The sequence below is a fragment of the Borostomias antarcticus genome, assembly GCF_949987555.1.
Source record: "Borostomias antarcticus genome assembly, chromosome: 14".
NCBI lineage: Eukaryota > Metazoa > Chordata > Actinopteri > Stomiiformes > Stomiidae > Borostomias > Borostomias antarcticus.
In genome coordinates, this window is record NC_140247.1 from 20,501,203 (window position 1) to 20,523,193 (window position 21,991).

General features: G+C 45.4%; 1 protein-coding gene across 3 annotated transcripts; it reads left to right on the forward strand.

Moving 5' to 3' along the window:
• Positions 1–1,400: 1,400 nt before the first annotated feature.
• LOC311317731 (V-type proton ATPase 116 kDa subunit a 3-like) lies at positions 1,401–19,946 on the forward strand. Of its 3 annotated transcripts, none has more exons than XM_084448827.1 (21): positions 1,401–1,523; positions 2,861–2,983; positions 3,248–3,326; positions 3,490–3,638; positions 3,982–4,077; positions 4,183–4,244; positions 5,550–5,676; positions 5,840–5,922; positions 6,039–6,132; positions 6,683–6,895; positions 7,340–7,490; positions 8,462–8,601; positions 9,032–9,189; positions 10,321–10,411; positions 10,671–10,789; positions 10,967–11,180; positions 11,550–11,666; positions 12,760–12,849; positions 13,425–13,545; positions 18,433–18,604; positions 18,979–19,946. In XM_084448827.1, the coding sequence occupies exons 2-21, from the start codon at positions 2,867–2,869 to the stop codon at positions 19,070–19,072; spliced, it is 2,487 nt and encodes an 828-aa protein (XP_084304953.1). In that variant the 5' UTR covers positions 1,401–1,523; positions 2,861–2,866; the 3' UTR covers positions 19,073–19,946. The 3 variants fall into 3 exon arrangements, with proteins under 3 accessions (XP_084304953.1, XP_084304954.1, XP_084304955.1); XM_084448828.1 differs by having other exon boundaries at positions 6,683–6,754; XM_084448829.1 differs by lacking the exons at positions 18,433–18,604; positions 18,979–19,946 and having other exon boundaries at positions 12,760–12,862; positions 13,425–13,527.
• The last annotated feature ends 2,045 nt before the right edge of the window (positions 19,947–21,991 follow it).

The window sequence follows — 21,991 nt, forward strand, 5'->3', positions numbered from 1 at the left end:
TCAAGCCTTGGCCCTGCGATCTCTTTATGCGTTCCAATTTACCCTTGCCATTTTCCTGTCCTCAAGGGTCTACAAGTTTAGGATCTTTGTCTACGTAAAGATTTTCATGAAAGAATGTTGTGGATTCCTAGACTGAGATCAGCATGAGTGGGCCCGAGGTTTCCAGGACTAGCAAGTGACACATGGCCATGAGGTCTGATGAGATTGACCTTGTTTAGATTTGTCTGAAGTAATCTTGTCACACTGACGTCTCTCACTGTCTGTACATTCATGGCCGTCTCCATGTACACTATCCAATAAATGATCTTTTTGTAGGAATATTCAGCTTTTTACTTGATCAATTAATTCTAACTTAAGTGTGTGTGTCTTAGTTGTGCCCTCGCAAATTTTCTGTGGCCAGAATGACTTTGATCCCAATAAACAGAGTTTGTTTACTAGTGTGGTTTTGGGAGACCTGAGGGATTTCGGAGGTTGTGATGAGAGGGGTGGGTTTTTGGATTTCTCTAAAACTACATTCACGCAGAACGGACATCGCCATATTATTTTAAATCGGAAGTTTCAGTAACATACACAATAAGGACAAAAGTATTGGTGCACTTACACATAACACATACAGGAGCTTTTATGACATCCCATTCTAAATTAATATGGAGTTTAATTTGCAGCTATAACAGCTTCCACTCTTCTGGGAAGGCTTTCTACAAGATTTTGGAGAGTGGGAATTTTTGCCCATTCATCCAGAAGAGCATTTGTGAGGTCAGACACTTGGACGAGAGGGCCTACATCACCAAGCGCAATGCCAAGCGTCGGATGGAGTGGTGTAAAGCACGCTGCCACTCGACTCTGGAGCAGTGGAAACATGTTCTGTGGCATTGTTGGTTTTCCCCGAATAAATAGGGTGATTCATGCTGTATCGGGTGTCTGTGGAGTGACGAATCGCGCTTCTCTATCTGACAGTCTGATGGACGAGTCTGGGTTTGGCGAATGCCAGGATAACGTTACCTGCCTGACTGCATTGTGCCAACTGTAAAGTTTGGTGGAGGAGGGATAATGGCCTGGGGTTGGCCTAGGCCCCTTAGTTCCAGTGAAGGGAAATGTTAATGCTACAGCTTACCAAGGCATTTTGGACAATTCTCTGCTTCCAACTTTGTGGGAACCATTTCTGTTCCAGCATGACTGTGCCCTAGTGCACAAAGCAAGGTCCATAAGGCATGATTGGATGAGGTTGGTGTCGAGCTTGACTGGCCCGCACAGAGCCCAAAGTGTCAAACCTGACACACTGTCACGTGAGAGCCTGTAACGTGACTTGTTGAGCGAATGGACGGGAAGTACGAGTCACAACTCGTGTAGGTCTACTTCCCTGTGCTCGGCTGTTCGCTGAGAAAAACATATTTGGCGACCAGACCACTACCAGACACAGACCACTACCAGACCAGACCACCACTCGACCCAAACCTCCATCGGTCACCCGTCTACGGTAGATCAATAGGTAGCCTATCGACATCCCTGGCGGACTACAGCAGGTAAACTGTTTGTTTGGATTTTCTGACATGGCTCATAAAAGGCAGCTTCAATCTTCAAAACAAGTTATAGCCGTCATTTCTATCTTGCACTTTTTATGTAGGATATGAGTTTTGAATAGGTGTTTAATACAGAACCTCGGAACGTTGTACAACACTGCGGCTTGGTTTGAGACGCTGTGAGCGTTATTAGTTAAAGCTGACTGGTGACATTGTTGCTCGTAACTTTAAACGATGTAGGGTCAGGTGGTTGCATGAATGACGAAGGAAAAGTGAAATCTCTGCAGTCGGCACTTATGTGTAGCTACTGGTCACCCGGTAAACATATTTGTATGTGCTTGAAACACCACCGTAGTATGATTGACATTGAGACTGGGGCAAGACAGATCTCCAATAAGGATAGTTGTGGTTTATGAACTATTTTAATGCACCAGAATGGAAATTCCATTGCTGAGCTGTCTTCAGTATGATGTATGACTAACGTTAGTCATAGCTAGAAGAGGGAACATCACTTCCTGTTTTCCACAACTGTCTTCCACACGTCTTTGATGCATGCAGCCCATAAAAAAAACATAGCCTAGTTGTGGTCAGCTCATCCTTTTAGATCTTTAAATCCGTCTGCATCTTTTCTTATTATTTTTCTAACTTCGTCTTTCCCAAATAGTCTTTACATAAGTAAGTAGCCTAGTAGGCTACCTACTAAGTGAGTAATATACTGTTAGAATTCCCTGCCCCCCCCCCCTCTCTGCCTCTGTTTGCTGTTGTCTCTCAGGTGGAGATGGGCTCCATGTTAATCCCCTCTGCTGTTCTCTCAGGTGGAGATGGGCTCCATGTTAATCCCCTCTGCTGTTCTCTCAGGTGGAGATGGGCTCCATGTTAATCCCCTCTGCTGTTCTCTCAGGTGGAGATGGGCTCCATGTTAATCCCCTCTGCTGTTCTCTCAGGTGGAGATGGGCTCCATGTTAATCCCCTCTGCTGTTCTCTCAGGTGGAGATGGGCTCCATGTTAATCTCCTCTGCTGTTCTCTCAGGTGGAGATGGGCTCCATGTTAATCCCCTCTGCTGTTGTTCTCTCAGGTGGAGATGGGCTCCATGTTAATCTCCTCTGCTGTTCTCTCAGGTGGAGATGGGCTCCATGTTAATCCCCTCTGCTGTTCTCTCAGGTGGAGATGGGCTCCATGTTAATCCCCTCTGCTGTTGTCCCTCAGGTGGAGATGGGCTCCATGTTAATCCCCTCTGCTGTTCTCTCAGGTGGAGATGGGCTCCATGTTAATCCCCTCTGCTGTTGTCCCTCAGGTGGAGATGGGCTCCATGTTAATCTCTTCTGCTGTTGTCCCTCAGGTGGAGATGGGCTCCATGTTCCGCAGCGAGGAGGTGTGTTTGGTTCAGCTCTTCCTCCAGTCTGGCTCAGCCTACAGCTGTGTCAGTGAGCTGGGAGAGCTAGGCTTGGTGGAGTTCAGAGATGTGAGTTGGCTCAGATTGTGTTGCTTGTTTGTTTGTTTTTGTTTGCGATATGATCCAAAGGCCCTATATGTAGTATGGGTAGCAAGTCCATTATTGGAACAGATGATCAATCTATTAGATTTAATGATTGATAGATTTAATGATTGATATTTGCTTTTCCTATTCCCTCATGAGTTCCTTCTGGGTCAGAAGAAGGTGTTGTTGTGATGTGTACTGTAAATCCTCCTTCCTTTCTTTTTCTCCCCTCCCTCCGTGTGGGATCAGTTGAACCCCAACGTAAACGCCTTTCAGAGGAGGTTCGTTGGGGAGGTGAGGCGATGTGAGGAACTGGAGAAAACCTTCTGTGAGTTTCTACGAGTTTCTACAACTCCCAACATCTGTCAGCATGACCACTAACACCACTCTTTTATATCATGACTATGACAAGAATCACTCTTTCTCTCTCTCTCTCTCTCTCTCTCTCTCTCTCTCTCTCTCTCTCTCTCTCTCTCTCTCTCTATGCCCAGCTTTCCTGGAGCAGGAGATCCATCGTTCCATGTCCCCCCCCCTGCAAGGCCCGCTGGGCCTCCCCTGCCCGGCGCCCTCGGCCCCCCAGCCCAGAGAGCTGAGCACCATCGAGGAGGAGAGCGAGCGGCTGGCCAGGGAGCTGAAGGAGGTTTGGAGCTACCTCGTTGCTGGAGTCCATCAGAGATGGTCATGTTGCTTTTCTGAAACACATCCACCGTGAGATGAGCTGTATGCTCATCATCTTCACTACTTCAGCTCTGCTCAGTCAGCTTGTGTGCTGGGGAGCCCCTGGCTGAGGTGTGTGTGTGTGCGTGTGTGTGTGTGTGTGTGTGTTTGTGTGTGTATGCGTGTGTGTGTATGCGTGTGTGTGTATGCGTGTGTGTGTATGCGTGTGTGTGTGTGTGTGTGTATGTGTGTATGTGTGTGTGTATGTGTGTGTGTATGCGTGTATGCGTGTATGTGTGTGTGTGTGTGTGTGTGTGTGTCTCCAGGTGTCCAGGAACAGAGACAGTCTCCGGGCCCAGCAGACCCAGCTCAGTCAGTACAGAGGAATTCTCACCCGGACTCACTCCATCACCGCCTCACAGGTCTGCATCTCATCTCGCCACTCTCGCCTCACACAGGAACTACTGTACATGTACTGACAAACAGAACTACACGTAACTCCCTGTTATCTGTCTTCCTCCTCCTAGGCTCCGCCTCCAGTGCTGGAGGCTCCAGGCCTGTTTGACAACCGTAATGACGTCCGCCTCAGGTAGACCTCGTTAGCCTGGTCAGTTACACCTTGTTAGTCTGGTCAGGTAGACCTCGTTAGCCTGGTCAGTTACACCTTGTTAGTCTGGTCAGGTAGACCTCGTTAGCCTGGTCAGTTACACCTCGTTAGTCTGGTCAGGTAGACCTCGTTAGCCTGGTCAGTTACACCTTGTTAGTCTGGTCAGGTAGACCTCGTTAGCCTGGTCAGTTACACCTCGTTAGTCTGGTCAGGTAGACCTCGTTAGCCTGGTCAGTTACACCTTGTTAGTCTGGTCAGGTAGACCTCGTTAGCCTGGTCAGTTACACCTCGTTAGTCTGGTCAGGTAGACCTCGTTAGCCTGGTCAGTTACACCTCGTTAGTCTGGTCAGTTACACCTCGTTAGTCTGGTCAGTTACACCTCGTTAGCCTGGTCAGGTAGACCTCGTTAGCCTGGTCAGGTAGACCTCGTTAGCCTGGTCAGGTAGACCTCGTTAGTCTGGTCAGGTAGACCTTGTTAGTCTGGTCAGGTAGACCTCGTTAGTCTGGTCAGGTAGACCTTGTTAGTCTGGTCAGGTAGACCTCGTTAGCCCTGTCAGGAAGACTTCGTTAGACCGGTCAGGTAGACCTCGTTAGCCTGGTCAGGTAGACCTCGTTAGTCTGGTCAGGTAGACCTCGTTAGCCTAACAACCTATTGTACAAACACCGCTTTACATGTTTTCACTCTCTCCTACACTCCTCCCTCTTAGTGCAGTTCTGTTGCATTGCTGAGGTCTCCCTCTTTCGTGCATTTCTCTAGCCCGGAAGCCAAACTTCCTCGCAAAAAATAAAGTCCCTTTTGTGAACAGTCTGGACCTACTGGCCCAGAACGATTTCGGTGGGTGAGAGTATTTGCCTTTACTCGCTCAAATCCAGTCGGAAGAACGTTGAAAACGTCTTTTACTCTGAGAAACTCCCCTAGTGCATACTCTGGTTTCCTGTTTAATTGTTGTTATTGAGTCTATTTCTGCAATAACTGTACTTGTCTGTGTTTATTCTACTAACGTTAACGCTACCACTCGTTGCTTCGGGAGACTGTTTTACCAGCGGCCTGTATTTCCTTTTCACACATCAACTATGGGAACCAATCAGTGGCTGTCTCCCCACTGGGGGGCAGAACAGCAGTTAAAACGCAGTCCCTGATTGGCCCGTTTATTTTGTAATTTCTGATAATCGATGTGGATGGGGAGAAGTCCAGACTGATCCGTGGAGAGCAAGCAGAATGTGAGCTCGGGATCAGGATGGCAGCGCCAGGCTAGCATGTCTCACTCTCTTCTCCTCTTTCCGTAGTTTCGTAGCGGGAGTGGTCCACCCTTGGAAGGTTCCCGCCTTTGAACGGTTGCTGTGGCGAGCGTGTAGAGGTTACATCATTGTGGACTTCAGAGAGATGGAGGAACGGCTAGAGCACCCAGACACGGTGAGGAGAGGAAAGAGGAGGAGAAAGGAGATGAACTAGAACTAATGTGCTATATAAATAAAGTTGACCTTGACCTTGGAGTAATACTGAAGTCACGGTAACGCCACACTTATCAACAGAGAGAGGGAGGAGTCAGATTGTGAGGTTTGTTTTTTGATCACAGGGAGAGATGGTCCAGTGGACAGTCTTCCTCATCTCCTATTGGGGAGATCAGATTGGACAGAAAGTCAAGAAGATTTGTGATTGGTGGGTAAACCTGTCAGCATAGTGATTTTAAACAAATTGACAGTTCTGTAAAATCACAGGAATATGTTTGGCCTAAACACACGTTCTCTGTCTCTCTGTCTGACTCATACACACAGTTTCCACACACAGACGTTTGTGTACCCTGACAGCCATGCAGAGAGAGAGGAGATTCTCCAGGGACTGCAGGGCAGAATCGAAGACATCAAATCGGTGAGACTGACGGCCCTTTGTATAAAATCTGGAATCTCTGACTGCGTAACATCCGTCGGTCGCCTCGTCACGTGAACCGTCCACAGCCGACGCGGTCTTCATGTGCCTTAGTCTCAACGCCAGACCCATGAGAGTTCTTCCGCTGATACACTACATAAACTACGCTAACTACGTTACTGCATGCTGCAGATCTCTCTCTGGGTCTGGGACACTTCATGCAAAAATCTGGTGCTCAAATCCTGGCAATTCATTGGTTCCGCAGGAATCCCTGCGAAACCAATCAGTAACCATTTTCGCGATCAGGCGCTCCCATCCATAGATATGCCCCGCCCATCTAACCTGGGCTAGTGTCTCTCATTCGCTGCTACTACCTGTCACTCTTTCAATTTCGAACCGTCGATACATCCTCAGAACACCAGCTTGGGCGGTGGAGTGGCACAGACTCTATGTAGCATGCGGAGCTCAGCGACTCAACATAATATTGGAGTCTGGAGAGAGACTACATGTGCCGTCAAATATTACAAAGAACAAATGCATTGTCGTCGTCCAGGTTCTGTCCCAGACAGAGAGCTTCCTGCAGCAGCTGCTGATGCGCTCCGTGGCGGTGCTGCCCCAGTGGAAGGTGCGGGTCCAGAAGTGCAAGGCGGTCCAGATGGTCCTGAACCTCTGCAGCCCCTCCGTCACCCACAAGTGTCTGATCGCCGAGGCCTGGTGCCCCGTCAGCAAGCTGCCCGAACTGCAGAGCGCCCTCAGAGAGGGAGGGGTGAGAGAGGGGGGGAGGAGGGCGGGAGGGAAAGAGGAGAGAGGGGGGTTGAGAGGAGGGGAGGAGGGCTGAGAGAAGAGGATGGGGGAGTTGGAGAGAGAGAGACAAAGAAGGGAATGAGATGTGTGATAAAGATCTATCTATCTAGCCATCTATCTATCCAGCCATCTATCTAGCCATCTATCTATCCAGCCATCTATCTATCCATCTATCTATCCATCTATCTATCTATCCATGTCTCCATCTATCTATCTATCTATCTATCTCTCTATCTCTCTATCTCTCTATCTATCTATCTATCTATCTATCTATCTATCTATCTATCTATCTATCTATCTATCTATCTATCTATCTATCTATCTATCTATCTATCTATCTATCTATCTATCTATCTATCTCTCCTATCTATCCATCCATCCATCATCTCTCTCTCGTCTGTGTCAGAGGAAGAGTGGCAGCACTGTGGACTCCTTCTACAACCGTCTGCCCACCTCCACGCCCCCGCCCACCGTGTTCCCCAGCAACTCCTTCACCGCCGGCTTCCAGAACATTGTGGACGCGTACGGGGTGGCCAGCTACCGAGAGGTCAACCCAGGTACCACAAATATGTCTATCATAATGTCAATCATTCCCATTATCTACCTACCTAGTAGGGCTGAGGAATATATATAATATATGAGTACCGCTGTGAGATATCGTCTTAGATTTAGGATATTATGGATATCGTAATATGATTTAAGTTTTGTCTCTTCCTGGTTTTAAAAGCTGCATTAATGTCATTAAGACATCTGATCTTTAGCTCAAAAAACAATATTTGCACTCAAATTATTGCAAAAAAAATCTGCGCACACTCTCATAAGAAGGGCTACTAAAACGTGATGCATATTTTTTTTTCCATAATATCGTGATATATCTATCGTCTGGACAGTGGAAAATATGTGAATATAAATATGTGAATTTTAGCCTGTCGCCCACCCCTACTGCCTTGTAAACATGTACGTAGGTGTTGAAGTACCTATTCTACCTACTTTTCATCCTCTCAGTTCTGAGTACAAACTGCTTCCATCCGGCTCTCGCTTTCTGGCCCCCGTGACGCAAAAAAAGAGATATAAGTAAATAAATACTTGTATCATAAATATGCAGTTTTCTGGAAGTTCAGATATGTGGAGCATAAAAACCGAACGCTGCTTCTCCATGTTTTGTTTTAACTCTGGGGACAGAAAGCAGGCCTGCTTTATAAACCAACAGCAGTATTTTAAAATCAATTCTTTCACAGAGAGGAAGCCAGTGTAAGGACCTCAGAACTGGAGTGATGTGATCCACTTTCTTAGTCTTAGTGAGGACTGGAGTGGAGTGAAGTGAAGAGGAGAGAGCCAAGGACAGAGCCCTGAGGGTGACAGAAGTACCTATCTATCAACAGTGAAGAGGAGAAGGCCAAGAACAGAGCCCTGAGGCACTCCTCGAGTGATTGTAGTTGTTGAGGCGGATCGTTACATCTCTCTCTCTGCCCCCCCCCCCCCCCTCTCTCTCTTTTTCCTCGTCCTCAATCTCCCTCCCTCTCTGTAGCGCTGTACACCATCATCACCTTCCCCTTCCTGTTTGCGGTGATGTTCGGAGACGTGGGCCACGGACTGCTGATGACGCTAGCTGCACTCTGGATGGTCCTGGAGGAGAAGGACCCCAAACTCAGGAACAACACCAACGAGGTGCGCACACACACACACACACACACACACACGCATACATACATACACACTACTCCTTCAGAATAGTTATGTGGACCAATTTTAAAGCTGGCTCTGTCTGTCTCTCTCTGTTCGTCCTTCTCTCTCTCCCCCCTCTGTCTCTCTCTCTCTATCCCCTCTCTCTCCCCCCTCTGTCTCTCTCTTTCCCCTCGGTCTCTCTATCCTCTTTGTCTCTCTCCCTCCCCTCTCTCTCTCTCTCCTCTGTCTCTCTCTCTATCCCCTCTCTCTCCCCCCTCTGTCTCTCTCTTCCCCCTCGGTCTCTCTCTCCCCTCTGTCTCTCTCCCTCCCCTCTCTCTCTCCCCTCTGTCTCTCTCCCTCCCCTCTCCCCTCTGTCTCTCTCTCCTCTCTCTCTCTCTCTCTCTCTCTCTCTCTCTCCCTCGTCTGGCTCCAGATCTGGCGGATGATGTTCGGAGGCCGGTACCTGATCCTGCTGATGGGGCTGTTCTCCATCTACACCGGGGCCATCTACAACGAGTGCTTCAGCAGAGGCCTCAGCCCCTTCAACTCCTCGTGGCATGTCCGGCCCATGTTCGACAAAAACATCTTTACGTGAGGAGATGTACATCACACACATTCATCATCAGTGTTGGGCTCGTTACTCAAAAAATGTAATATATTACTTATTACTCATTACCCTTTTTAAAAGTAATATCGTTACTTTACTTATTACTCCCAGCCAAAAGTAACTAGTTACTTATGTAATATATTACTTTCCATATTGACTACCTTTTGCAGCGTGCTCATCACGGTCCGGTTCTCTTTCCACCAACTTCATGTTGCTGTGTTGGCGTAGAAAATGTTTCAGGAGATTTGAGGTGGTGTTTCTGGCACAAGAAAGAGTCTTAGTAGAACTTACACACAGTTTACACTTGACAACATTCTTGTTGTCTTTCAGTTCCAGGAAATCGAAATAGTGTGCGTATTTCCAGCCATGGAATGTTAACGTCGTCATGTTCAAATAGCTACGCTCGCTCGCTGCTTGCCTGGTAATGTGACGGGACGTGATATGAGCGGAACGTTCTTCAATCTGAAATCAAAACTTTATTTCACCCTTTGTAAAACGAAAATAAATAAACAGGGCAGGCCTATGACAAAAGTAATGCAGTAGCGAGCTTTCTGGGGGCAAGTAACTGTAATATTATTACTGAAATGTGATTAGTAACTCGCTACACCCCTCGTTACTGGAAAAAGTAATATTATTACTGTAGCGCGTTACTAGTAACGCGTTACTGCCCAACACTGCTCATCATACACAATTTTAACTAGCCTGGAGTCCAGACTTCCTTGCAAAAAAAAAACAGTCTGGACTTTTAGCCACCCAGAACGTTTTCTAGAAATTACAAAATAATGGGCCAATCAGCGACTGCGTTTTAACTGCTGTTCTGTCCCCCAATGGGGACACAGCCCCTGATTGGTTCCCGTAGTGATGCGTGAAAATGAAATGCAGGCCGCTGGTCAAACAATCTCCCATGGCAACGAGCGGTAACGTCAACATTAGTAGAATAAACAGCATAGACTTAATAACAACAATTAAATAAGAACAAGAGTATGCACTAGCAGGGTTTCTCAGAGCAAAAGACTCCAGGCTACAGTTTTACTACCATATTGAGGTATGGTTATGGTTATCGTCATGAGTACGGTCTGTTGGGTGTCAAAAAAACAACAACTCATCTTTCTCAGTGACCAAGAACTGAGCCGGAACCAGTACCTGTCCCTGGACCCCAACATCACCGATGTCTTCACTGGGCCCTACCCGTTTGGCATCGACCCGGTAGGACGTCCACATCCCCGCCTTCTCTCCTCCCCCCATCCATCCATCCATCACTCCATCCCTCTCTCACTCTTAATTCTCCTTTCCATTCTAATATCTTCCTCCATTTCTCTCTTTCTTCCCTCAGACCCCCGATCTCTCTCTCTCTCTCTCTCTCTCTCACTCTCACTCTCTCGTCACTGTAACCATACTTTTATCTCCTGTTGATTCCATGTTGCTGTGGTGCTGTAACTCCTGTCTTGTCTGTGCTGTCTGTCAGATTTGGGGCCTGTCCAACAACCACTTGACCGTCCTCAACTCTTACAAAATGAAGATGTCCGTCATCATCGGCATCATCCACATGACCTTCGGAGTCTGCCTCTCGTTCTTCAACTACACGTGAGTGGTCACCTGGTTTGGTCAGAGTATTACTGTATTCACTTGGAATCTTGTAAACACACACAAAACAGCCAGACACATGAATGGGAACGGCAGTCATTTTGAGAAGCAAACTAAAATTGTATCTCTTTCTCTGTCTCTCTCACTCTCTCTCTCTGTCTCTCTTCCTCCTTCCAGACATTTTGGCCAGACGAGCAGTGTGTTCCTGGTGCTGATTCCAGAGCTGTTCTTCATGCTGTGTCTGTTTGGCTACCTGGTGTTCATGGTGGTGTACAAGTGGATCGCCTTCGACTCCGCCCACTCCCAGACCGCGCCTAGCATCCTAATCCACTTCATAGACATGTTCCTCTTCACAGACAACCCAGACAACCCGCCCCTCTACACAGGACAGGTGTGTGTGTGTGTGTGTGTGTGTGTGTGTGTGTGTGTGTGTGAGAGAGAGAGAGACTTGCCTAAAGTGTGATTGCATGATTAGTAACATTATCTCTCCCTCTCTCTCTTTCCCTCTCTCTCTCTCTCTCTCTCTCTCTCTCTCTCTCCCTCTCTGTCTCTTTCTCCCCCTCTCTCTCTGTCTCTCTCTTTGTCTCTCTCTCCCCCTCTCTCTCTCTGGCCCCCCCTCTCTGTCTCTTCCTCTCTCTCTCTGTCTCTTCCTCTCTCTCTCTGTCTCCTCCCCTCTCTCTGTCGCTCTCTCTCTTTCTCTCTCTCCCTCTCTCTCTCTGTGTCTCTCTGACTCTCTCTCTCTCTCTCTCTCTCTCTGTAGATGACAGTGCAGAAGGTTCTGGTGGTCTTGGCTCTCTGTTCTGTTCCAGTTCTGCTGCTAGGGAAGCCCACCCACCAGTATTTATCACACCAGAGGAAAAGGCAACACATGCAGAGGGTGTGTGTCATGTGTGTGTCGTGAGTGTGTGGCCCAGTCCCAATGTCCACCCTTGCAGACTTAAGGGTGCGCTCCCGCGAAGTCCGCTAGGTCTTAGGGGTGTCCCAAAAGGCAGACATTTTGAGCCCTTTATATGCCCCCTTACCGTAAGTCTGCACTTCTGCAGACTTTACCTAAGGGAATTACCCACAGTTCATATCGTTGTGACGTGAAACACGGGGTTACCTGAAGAACAGCCAATAAACAAGCACGGACAGATCAACCACCCCTAATCTTCACGTTACAAAACAAAATATGTTTTCATGTTTTCAGCTGGACTTGCTTATCTGCACAAGTAGCCTTATAATTATTTTGGTTTCATTATTTTTAAGTATGATTTGTTTAAAAATATGTAGGCTATGGTTATAAATTACATCGATTTCTGTTGCTCTAAATCATATGATTTCCCAGTTAAAAGTATGACAATCACCCATTTCGGTGCAGTGTTCTTTGAATTGAGATTTCCAACATGAATATGGAAAGAGTTGTGAGGTGCAGAAATGTGTATTATCATTCTTAAGTAAATACTTTTGGATTCATCACAAACAAGAATCACAGGCAGTAATGTAGTTCACATATATGACCACAAAATGAAATTATTTCAACATAACACAGAGAGTTCGGATAATGTAAAGGGGATTTGACTCAGCCCAAAATTAATTTACATGAAGGCCTACAAGAAAAACATTACGTTGACGTGAAAACATATTTCTTACTATTGTGGGTGTGGGGCTTTTTATAAATTTTTCAATTTTACAAAAAGCCCCACATCCACAATAGTAAGAAATATGTTTTCACGTCAACGTAATGTGATGTCGCAATTGCTGTCCCATTCCTTTTTATACCAATTCGAGCCCTTGCAGCCTCTCGCACTCAACCACTTTACCAGGTGACGTCAATAAGTCTGTGAGGGCTCAGGGCTTGAGGGTTTAGGGGGGACATTGGGACTGGGCCTCTGTTTGTCTGTCTCTACCTCTTAATATCTTGTAAATTCCTATAGTCTGTCTGTGTTTTGATGTTGTTTGGTCTGATGGCCGTATGTTTTGCCTGGCAGGAAGAAGAAAGACGCCCCCTACTGGTGGAGAACGGTTCTATCAACGCCCAGGGGGATGTAGAGGGAAGGGCTCTGGAAGAGGAGGAGGAGGTGTGGGAGATGAGTTTGGTCCCATTTCATATTCTAGTACAGTATGAGATGAGAGTTTGGTCCCATTTCATATTCTAGTACAGTATGAGATGAGAGTTTGGTCTTTATATTCTAGTACACTACATCTTTCCTTATCCTTTTTTATGCAATCATAAATCTATATCTCTCGCCCCCGCTCACTCTCTTCCTCTCTCTCTCTCCATCTCCCTCTCTTGAACTCGAAACTCTTGATGACTCACCTGTTCAGACAGGCTTTTGGCGATCTGTAGCCCAACTATTGACCCCCCCCCCCATGTTGTCATTATTTTTGCACATGTGAACTGTATGTTTATTTTAATTCTCCACTGTAAAGCACTCTGTGCACTCGTGCTGAGAAGAGCGCCATATAAATAAAGTTTTACTTTCTCTCCATCTCTCTCTCTCCATCTCTCTCCCTCTCCATCTCTCTCTCTCCATCTCTCTCTCTCCATCTCTCTCTCTCTCTCTCCATCTCTCTTTCTCTCTCTCTCTCTCTCTCTCTCTCTCTCTCTCTCTTCATCTCTCTGTCTCTCTCCGTCCCTCTCTGGTCCCTGTAGGAGTTTGATGCTGCTGATGTCTTTATGCATCAGGCCATCCACACTATAGAGTACTGTCTGGGCTGCATCTCCAACACCGCCTCCTACCTACGACTCTGGGCCCTCAGCCTGGCACACGCACGTGAGTCCCTCACACACACACACACACACACACACACGCTCACACTCTCACTCACACACACACTCACACTCTCATACGCGCGCACACACACACACACACACACACCATTTAATTTAAAACCTTTATTTATACTCGTAAAGCACTGAGATTTCTCTCATTTACAGTGTTGATGAGTTCACACAAATACATAAATAACAAAACAAAATACAACAAAACAAATACAATACACAATAATAATAATAATAATAATTAAAAACAGTTTGGTTTGTCGAAGTACAAATGTCAAGAGCCATGGATTTAAACTCTGCGATTGGAGGAAGTATTTCAAGCTTTAGAGTCTGTTGTAAAGTATTCCAGGTATGAGGAGCATCATGAAAAAAGCAGCTCTACCAAGTTCAGAATGCCCTCAAGGAACCTTATAAACAAGCCGATCGTTTGATCGGGTCTGGTAGGTACCTAGACTCCAGTCCAACAGAGAAGAGATGTATGGTGGAAGTTTACCAATAATGGCTTTGAAAATAAACAAATACCAGTGATAGTTAAGAGAGGAGACCAGCTTACCTTATCATAAAGAACACAGTGGTGGGTGTCATAACTATCACCCGTAATAAATCTTAGGGCGGAATGGTAGACAGTCTAGGGGTTTCAGGGTAGTCACAGAAGCATGTCTATAGATTGTGTCACTACAGTCTAATACTGATAAGACAGCTTGAACAATTCTTTTCCTGCTGAACGTGGGAAAGCTAGAACGGTTTCTGTACAGGAAGCCAATCTCCTGCCGCAGCTTAGACGCTAGACTGTCTACATGAAACTTGAAAAAGAGTTTATCATCCAGCCACAAACCAAGATATTTGTACTCAGTGACTCTCTCAATACACGAGCCGTTAGCCGTTAATAAATGGAGCCTATAATAATCAGTAATCCTGGCTCTAGAAAACAACATAAACTTAGATTTGCTAGGATAAAGGACTCGTTTCAGATTGGTGAGAGCTTCTTGCAGCACATTAAAAGAAAGCTGCAGATTCTCAATGGCTTCCTGCACAGTATCTGCATTACAACACAGCATATAGATGAGCATGACAGCCAGTTAGTGCAGAGACAATATCATTAATATAGATGGTGAAAAGGACCCAACACTGGGCCTTGGGGCACACCTTTAGCTAGACACAAGAAGTCAGATCGAATGTTACCCAATTTCACACACTGACACCTTGACGACAGATAGTCCTGAAACCAATCACAAGCACCTCTATCCAAATCAATACTAGATAGTCTATTTCAAAGCAGGTAGAGATCGACTGTATCAAATGCTTTTGAAAGATCTACAAAGAGGGCAGCACAATGTTTCCTGTTGTCTAATGCCAAAATGATGTCATTAGTAACGAGTAACAGCAGAAATGGTGCTGTGATTAGCTCGGAATCCAGATTGGTGAGTACTGTATTTAAAACTTAGTGACTTGAAAGAAAATATTTACATTTTTTGAACTTTGGCTAAGCATGGTAATCTGGAGATAGGACGATAGTTATCCATCTTATCCCTATCAACCCCTTTGTTCAACGGGACTCCGTGGGCTGATTTCCAAACCTGAGGAACTATACCTGATGCAATGGCGAGATTAAAAATGCATGACAATGGCTCACTAATGACTGGGGCTGCCAGTTTTATAAAAATAAAAAAAACTAACACTTGGGGTCTATGGATTGCAAGATTCCTAACAATCAATCAATCAATCACCTTTAGTAATTGGACACTGGTCCATATAAAAAACACATACAACAATATAAATACAAGACAGGGTTTAAAACTCAGTGTAGAAGGCACTGGTACCAATATGTCCAGAAGTGGGAACCGTATCTTACAGTGCTAAACTTGGGGTTAGACAGCAGCTGGATGACTTGATTCTGTGACCCATTTAAGCGGCAAGAGAATTTATACAACAAGTTCCTAAGCAAAGCCTCAAAGATGCTAATTCTTGCCATGCTGAACAGTTCACTGGCACTACTCCACCTGGGCTTGTTCAAAAACATTCTGAAACAGTCATTGTAGGCAATCCGTAGTTTGTGAAAGCTCTCCTTTTTAAACTTCACCCACAAGGGGGCAGTATACATCGGGGTACAAAAGGTTCTAAAAGGATTGAACTTCACATAATCGGAACACCAGTAAAATCTCCTAGCCAGCATATTAGCCTGTGCTAACATACAACATGCGGCGCTGTCTATACATGTCATCATCATCTAACATTAGATCCGTAATGATATGACCCAAGTACTTCGTTTTTCTGCTAACAGACAACATTTTCTCTGACAGGTAGAAGGATGGGAATCTGAGGTCCTTATCCCCCTTTGCCTTACAGATCAGAACCACACTCTTTTTAGCATTGTATTGCACATCAAACTTCACACCATAATCAGAACAAATATTCAGCAGTTGTTGAAACACTGCACTACTAGGAGAAATAATAGCTAGGTCGTCGCCATACATGAGATGGTTGACCACAGTGTTACCAATCATACATCCAGTATTACAACCTCTGAGTTGGTCAGAGAGATCATCCATATAAACATTAAAGAGGACTGGAGAAAGAATCCCTCCCTGGCGAACTCCGTTCCCAACACCAAAAGGAGCAGAGACTGCACTCCCCCATTTGATCTGCATACTCTGATTGGAGTACCAGAATGACAGAAGACTAGTTATGGTATTAGGCACCCCCCTTTGACTCAATTATAAAAACAGTTTATGGTGATTGACCCTATCAAAAGCCTTAGAGGCATCAATAAAACCAAGTAGAACAGAAGAATTAGCTCTTCAATATGTTTCAACCATCTCTTTCAGAGCAAAAATACATAAATCTGTACTGTGCTTGGGCTTAAAGCCAAATTGGTTGTCTGAAGTGATCAAATAAGATTTGAATCTGTCTAGTAAAATTAACTCCAGTACTTTGGACACCACACTGGCTAAGGCAATTGGACGGTAATTATCTAAACTCCCCACCTTACCTGCTTTGTCCTTAATAACAAGAACAAGAGTAACAGACAACATGGAGTCTGGCAATATGCCGTGGGACATAAAGGAAGTGAAACAAATGGCTAGCAGAGCTGCAACCTTCGGGCCTGCATTTTAAGGTGCTCAGCAGAGATGAGATCTGAGCCACTTGCCTTATTCTCAGCTAACTGGGAGATAGCTTGAAAGACCTCTTTGGCTGATATACCATCTGAGTCATTAATGACAATATTGCCAACATTGTATGGGTCACTTGTAACACAGTTAAATAGATCAGAGTAGTGTTGCCTCCACAACTCTGCTATGTTACTAGCTCCAGAGACTCCTATGGTGTTGGGTAGAGATGTCTTACCCCTGCTAAGAGCTCTCACTTCCTTACAGAAGCCTGCTGCATCATTACCCAGGAGCTTTTCAGCCATAGAGTCTGCTCTCATTACTTGTTCATGTTTACTAACATAGCGAACTGCATATTTAAATCTAGAATTAGTACACCTTTTATGGTCAAGGACAGGCCCCTCTCTAGGCCTCCCTGCAAGGACCCCGGCCTTATGGGCCTCCTTGGCTACAGACTGATGGGCTGCCACATGTTTATTCCACCCTGGTTTAATTTTTATTCTTGTATTATGGGGGGAGAAACAAGGTTTACTAGCGTTTCACTAGGTGTAAAAGGCTGAAGGGAGGAATGAGAGACACGGTCCCAAGGGGGAATGCAACCAGAGTCAGTATCCAAGGGAACCAGCCCAGTATACAGCCTATCAAATAAGTGCTGAGCATCAGCGAAGTGCTTATTAAAAGCAAAACAAATATAATTTGGATCAGAGATTACATGATCATCTACATTAATTGACATGGGCAGTGAAGATGCACTCACTCACTCACTCACTCACTCACTCACTCACTCACTCACTCACTCACTCACTCACTCACTCACTCACTCACAAACATGTACATGTCACCAAACCTGGATATTTATATGTATGCACACAGAAACCCGTGATGCTATTTATTTGTTAACATGAAAAACAAATCTCCTTCATTGCCTCCGTGCCTGGTGAGCGCCGGTGCGAGGGATATATCCTCAGTCGTGTGTGTTTGTTCGTTAGTTTTTTAGCAGGATTACGCAAAAACTACCAGAGCGATTTTCATGAAACTCGGTGGAGGGGTGTAGCTTGGGCCAACTTAGAACCCATTACATTTTGGAGCAGATCCGAATCACTGGGTGGATACAGGAATTAAAAGAGAACCAAATTTGGCCATACTTGTACCGTTCTTCGGCCAGGTTTTTACCGTACTGCCTGTTGGCGAAGGCATTGCAGTAGTAATCTGTAGTCCCGAGGGTTGAAATCCAGATTTTTTTTTGGGGGGGGGGTCCCAAGGGTTCAAATCCAGATTATTATTTTTTTGGGCTCTTCGTTACAATGAGGAGTCAAATCAGCTTTATATATATATATAGATATCAGCTTGGATATCAATATTTATTTATTTGCTGTTTAAGCAACCAATATAATCTTATGTTTCTATGCATGTAAAACAAAAAAACTGATTCATGAGAAACAGTAAAAGGAAAGGAAAAGTTACATTTTCTTAGCCTGGATCCTGTGCTATTACATATAAATCATATGCTACCTGAATCACTGGGTGGATATACGAATTAAAACAAAACTTGGCCATTTCTTGGACCATTTCTTGGCGTCGGTGGCTCAGGAGGTAGAATGGGTCATCCAATGATCGTAGGGTCAGCGGTTCGAATCCCGACTCCTCCTGTCCACATGTTGAAGTGACCTTGGGCAAAGACACTGAACCCCAAATTGCTCCCTTTGAGCAGGCTGGCACCTTGCACTGCAGCTGCCGCTGCTGGTGTGTAAATGTGTGTGTTCTGTGTACAGAGCTGTCGGAGGTGCTGTGGGTGATGGTGATGAGGATAGCTCTGAGCTGGAGGGGCTACGTCGGCTCTGCCATCCTCGTCTTGGTCTTCGCCTTCTTCGCCGTGCTGACCGTGTCCATCCTGCTGATCATGGAGGGCCTGTCTGCCTTCCTGCACGCCCTGCGCCTGCACTGGTGAGCAGGGGGGAGGACAGAGGGTGGGGGGGGGGGGGTAATTGGAAGTGATTTAGGGAGGGAGGGGTGCTGCTCTGAGGGAAGAGAGTTGGTGTGAGAGGTGAAGAAAATGTATGTAAGCGCAGTGTTCTGGATCTGAATGTGAATCTGAATCAGTGTTCTGGATCTGAATGTGAATCAGTATCAGTGTTCTGGATCTGAATGTGAATCTGAATCAGTGTTCTGGATCTGAATGTGAATCAGTATCAGTTTTCTGGATCTGAATGTGAATCTGAATCAGTGTTCTAGAGAGGGGATTCATGTGAAACATGGGTGAGAGAATGACGACTGATTGAACGTGGTGTTGATTTGATTTCCTCTTTCGTTCTCCGTAGGGTGGAATTCCAGAACAAGTTCTACAGCGGAACCGGCTACAAACTGAGCCCATTCTCCTTCAGCGCTATGATGAACGCCTCGGCTCCCATATGATCCAATATTAATGTTAATCATTCTGTGTTTTGTCCACCACTTATGACATCCCACACACACACACATTTCAAAGTGATTTTGCTTGTTTTTCTAACGTTTGTGTTAAAGAATGCATGTACGTATTTGCACTATAAACATGGCATTGACTGTTGGTTACATACCCATTCCAGGTGATGTGCCCCTTCCAGCAAAAGGTATGATCAAAATGAGAATGTCTATCAATGCAAATTAAATATACAAATAAATACAATACAAAATACACTTTTTGGTATATCCCCCTTTGCCCTCCTCATCATTCTGAACACTGTAAAGGAAGAAAACTTCTTCATAACGGTGTTTGTTTAACTCAGGAAACGGTTACCATGGTAATACTATCACCTCTCTCATCTGGTTGCAAGTATCAGAACAGAAAAACGTTGTTCTGAGGCATTAAACGCCATGATGACCCGGTCCAGGCCCGTCTGGGGAGATGGGTATAGACATGGTTTCTAGTTCATGGTACTGTTACTGTTCTGTGGGACCTGAGGAGGTAAATTAACCAAGCTCTGATGTTATTCAACCCAGAAGGGAACTTTCTAAATGATTGTGGCAAACATATTATTGAATTCAATTTAGTTTCATGAATTGACTGACGTTTTACTTGCAGTGCCTTGTCCCCATCTGTTTTTGTTTTGTTATACTGTATTAATGACATTGGTCAAATGTGTGTGTTGGACCCAGGGATTGCCTTGTACAGTGTTCTGTTCTGGGTCAGTGTGACAAATATGAAAATATGACTGTCTAGATTTTTGGAGCAGAATGATCAAATGTTGTCGTCTCTTTTTCTGCCTGTTGGCACTACCACTGTGGCTATGGACTAAATCAAACTGATAAAGACGTTTTTGTTGTTGCTTCATTATTTGTGAGTTTACCGTTTGTTTAGTCTTGCTTGGTGAATACACACAAGTGTTGTGTTTCCATGTTTTTTAATAAGATTTTTGTATTCACACCCTTGATAAAGATGAACAAAAGAGATATAAACCTAGTTATGAGCTTTATTTTATGCTCGAAAAGCAGATAAAGTATGAGATATTCTTTAATAATAGCCTAATGCATTATAGATAAAGTATATTCTGTAGTAATAATAATGCATTATAGATAAAGAATATTCTTTAATAATGCATTGGCACCATGCAGAATGGTTTTAGTTCCTTCAGATTCTTGGGTTGATGTCTGTGGACTGCTTTTTTGTTTTTGCTATAGGCCTATAAATAAAACTAATTATTCTTATTGTGAATTCCTGGTACATTAATTACAGTAGGGGCCTATCTAGTCTCTTTGTACAACCTGGTACAATTTAGAACATGAAAAAAGGCCTCAATGTTTTATCTTTGTACATCCTGGTACAATTTAGAACAAGTCTCTAACTGTGTGCCTTCTAGTGGAATTTACTGGTAAAATAAAACCACTGATCGCAGCTTTGAGCTTGGCCCGAGACAGAAACTGAATGTGTTCTCGTGAGATCAGGATGCTCTCATGAGGATAATCTTTTGACAATGCAATGCAATTAATAAAGTAGCTACTTCAACTACTACTATTACTACTGCAATCAATAAAGTACCTACTACTACTACTATTAAGTAGGCTACTGTAAAGTAGGCTATATAGCCTCCCCATGTATGTCTGACTGCAGGGATGAGCAACACTGGCGCCCCCCAAGGAACAGTCCTGTCACCTTTCCTGTTCACTCTCTACACCTCCGACTTCAGCCACAGCTCTGGAGCGTGTCACCTCTTGAGGTTCTTGGATTACTCTTCCATCGTGGGTTGCATTAGTGAGAACGTAGAGGAGGAGTACAGGGATGTGGTCGGGAGATTCGCTAGATGGTCTGAGGAGAACCAGCTGGTGGTGGACTTCAGAAGGAACAAGAGGCCTCCAGCCCCTATTACCATCCAGGGGGAGGAGGTTGAGATGGTGGACTCATACAAGTTCCTGGGAGAGCACCTGAACAACAAACTGGACTGGACTGACAACACTGAGACCCTATACCGGAAAGGACAGAGCAGACAGTTTTTCCTCAGGCGTCTCAGGTCCTTCGATGTGTGTAGCAGGCTGCTGCAGATGTTCTACCAGTCTGTTGTAACCAGCACACTGTTCTTTGCCGTGGCCTGCTGGGGAGGCAACGCCAGTTCTGGGGAGACAAACAAAGTGACCAAGCTGGTGAGGAAGGCCAACTCTGTCGTGGGGCAACAACTGGACAGTCTGGAGGCTGTGGTGGAGAGGAGGATGAGGGACAAACTGAAGTCCATCCTGGACAACCCCTCCCATCCCCTCTATGACGAGCTGTGGCAAATGGGGAGCACCATCAGCCACAGGCTCATCCCACCCAGGTGCAAAAGCGAGCGGTTCAGGTGTTCCTCTGTGCCAGCAGCCATCAGATTCTATAACAGCGCCTGAGCGACCCATTCCTGCACTATATATATATATCGTATATATACGATATATATCAACTCAACTCAAACTTTATTTATAAAGCACGTTTAAAACGACTAAGATCGACCAAAGTGCTGTAGTGTACAGGTAGGTGAAAAATAAATTACAACAAAGACACAACCATACACACAAACACAACAATACCCACAAATACAACAACACACACTAGCCTGGGAGTCATGCTGAACTAGAATTGAAGGCCAGGGAGAAAAAGTGGGTCTTCAATAAAGATTTTAAAACATCTGGCGTCTGGGAGGATCTGATGTGGAGGGGCAAGATGTTCCAGAGCCGAGGGGCAGCCGCCACAAAGGCCCGGTCACCTCTGGTCTTTAGCCTGGTCTTGGGCGTGTCCAGTAGCAGCTCCAGACCCCTCTGGTCTTTAGCCTGGTCTTGGGCGTGTCCAGTAGCAGCTCCAGACCCCTCGGGTCTTTAGCCTGGTCTTGGGCG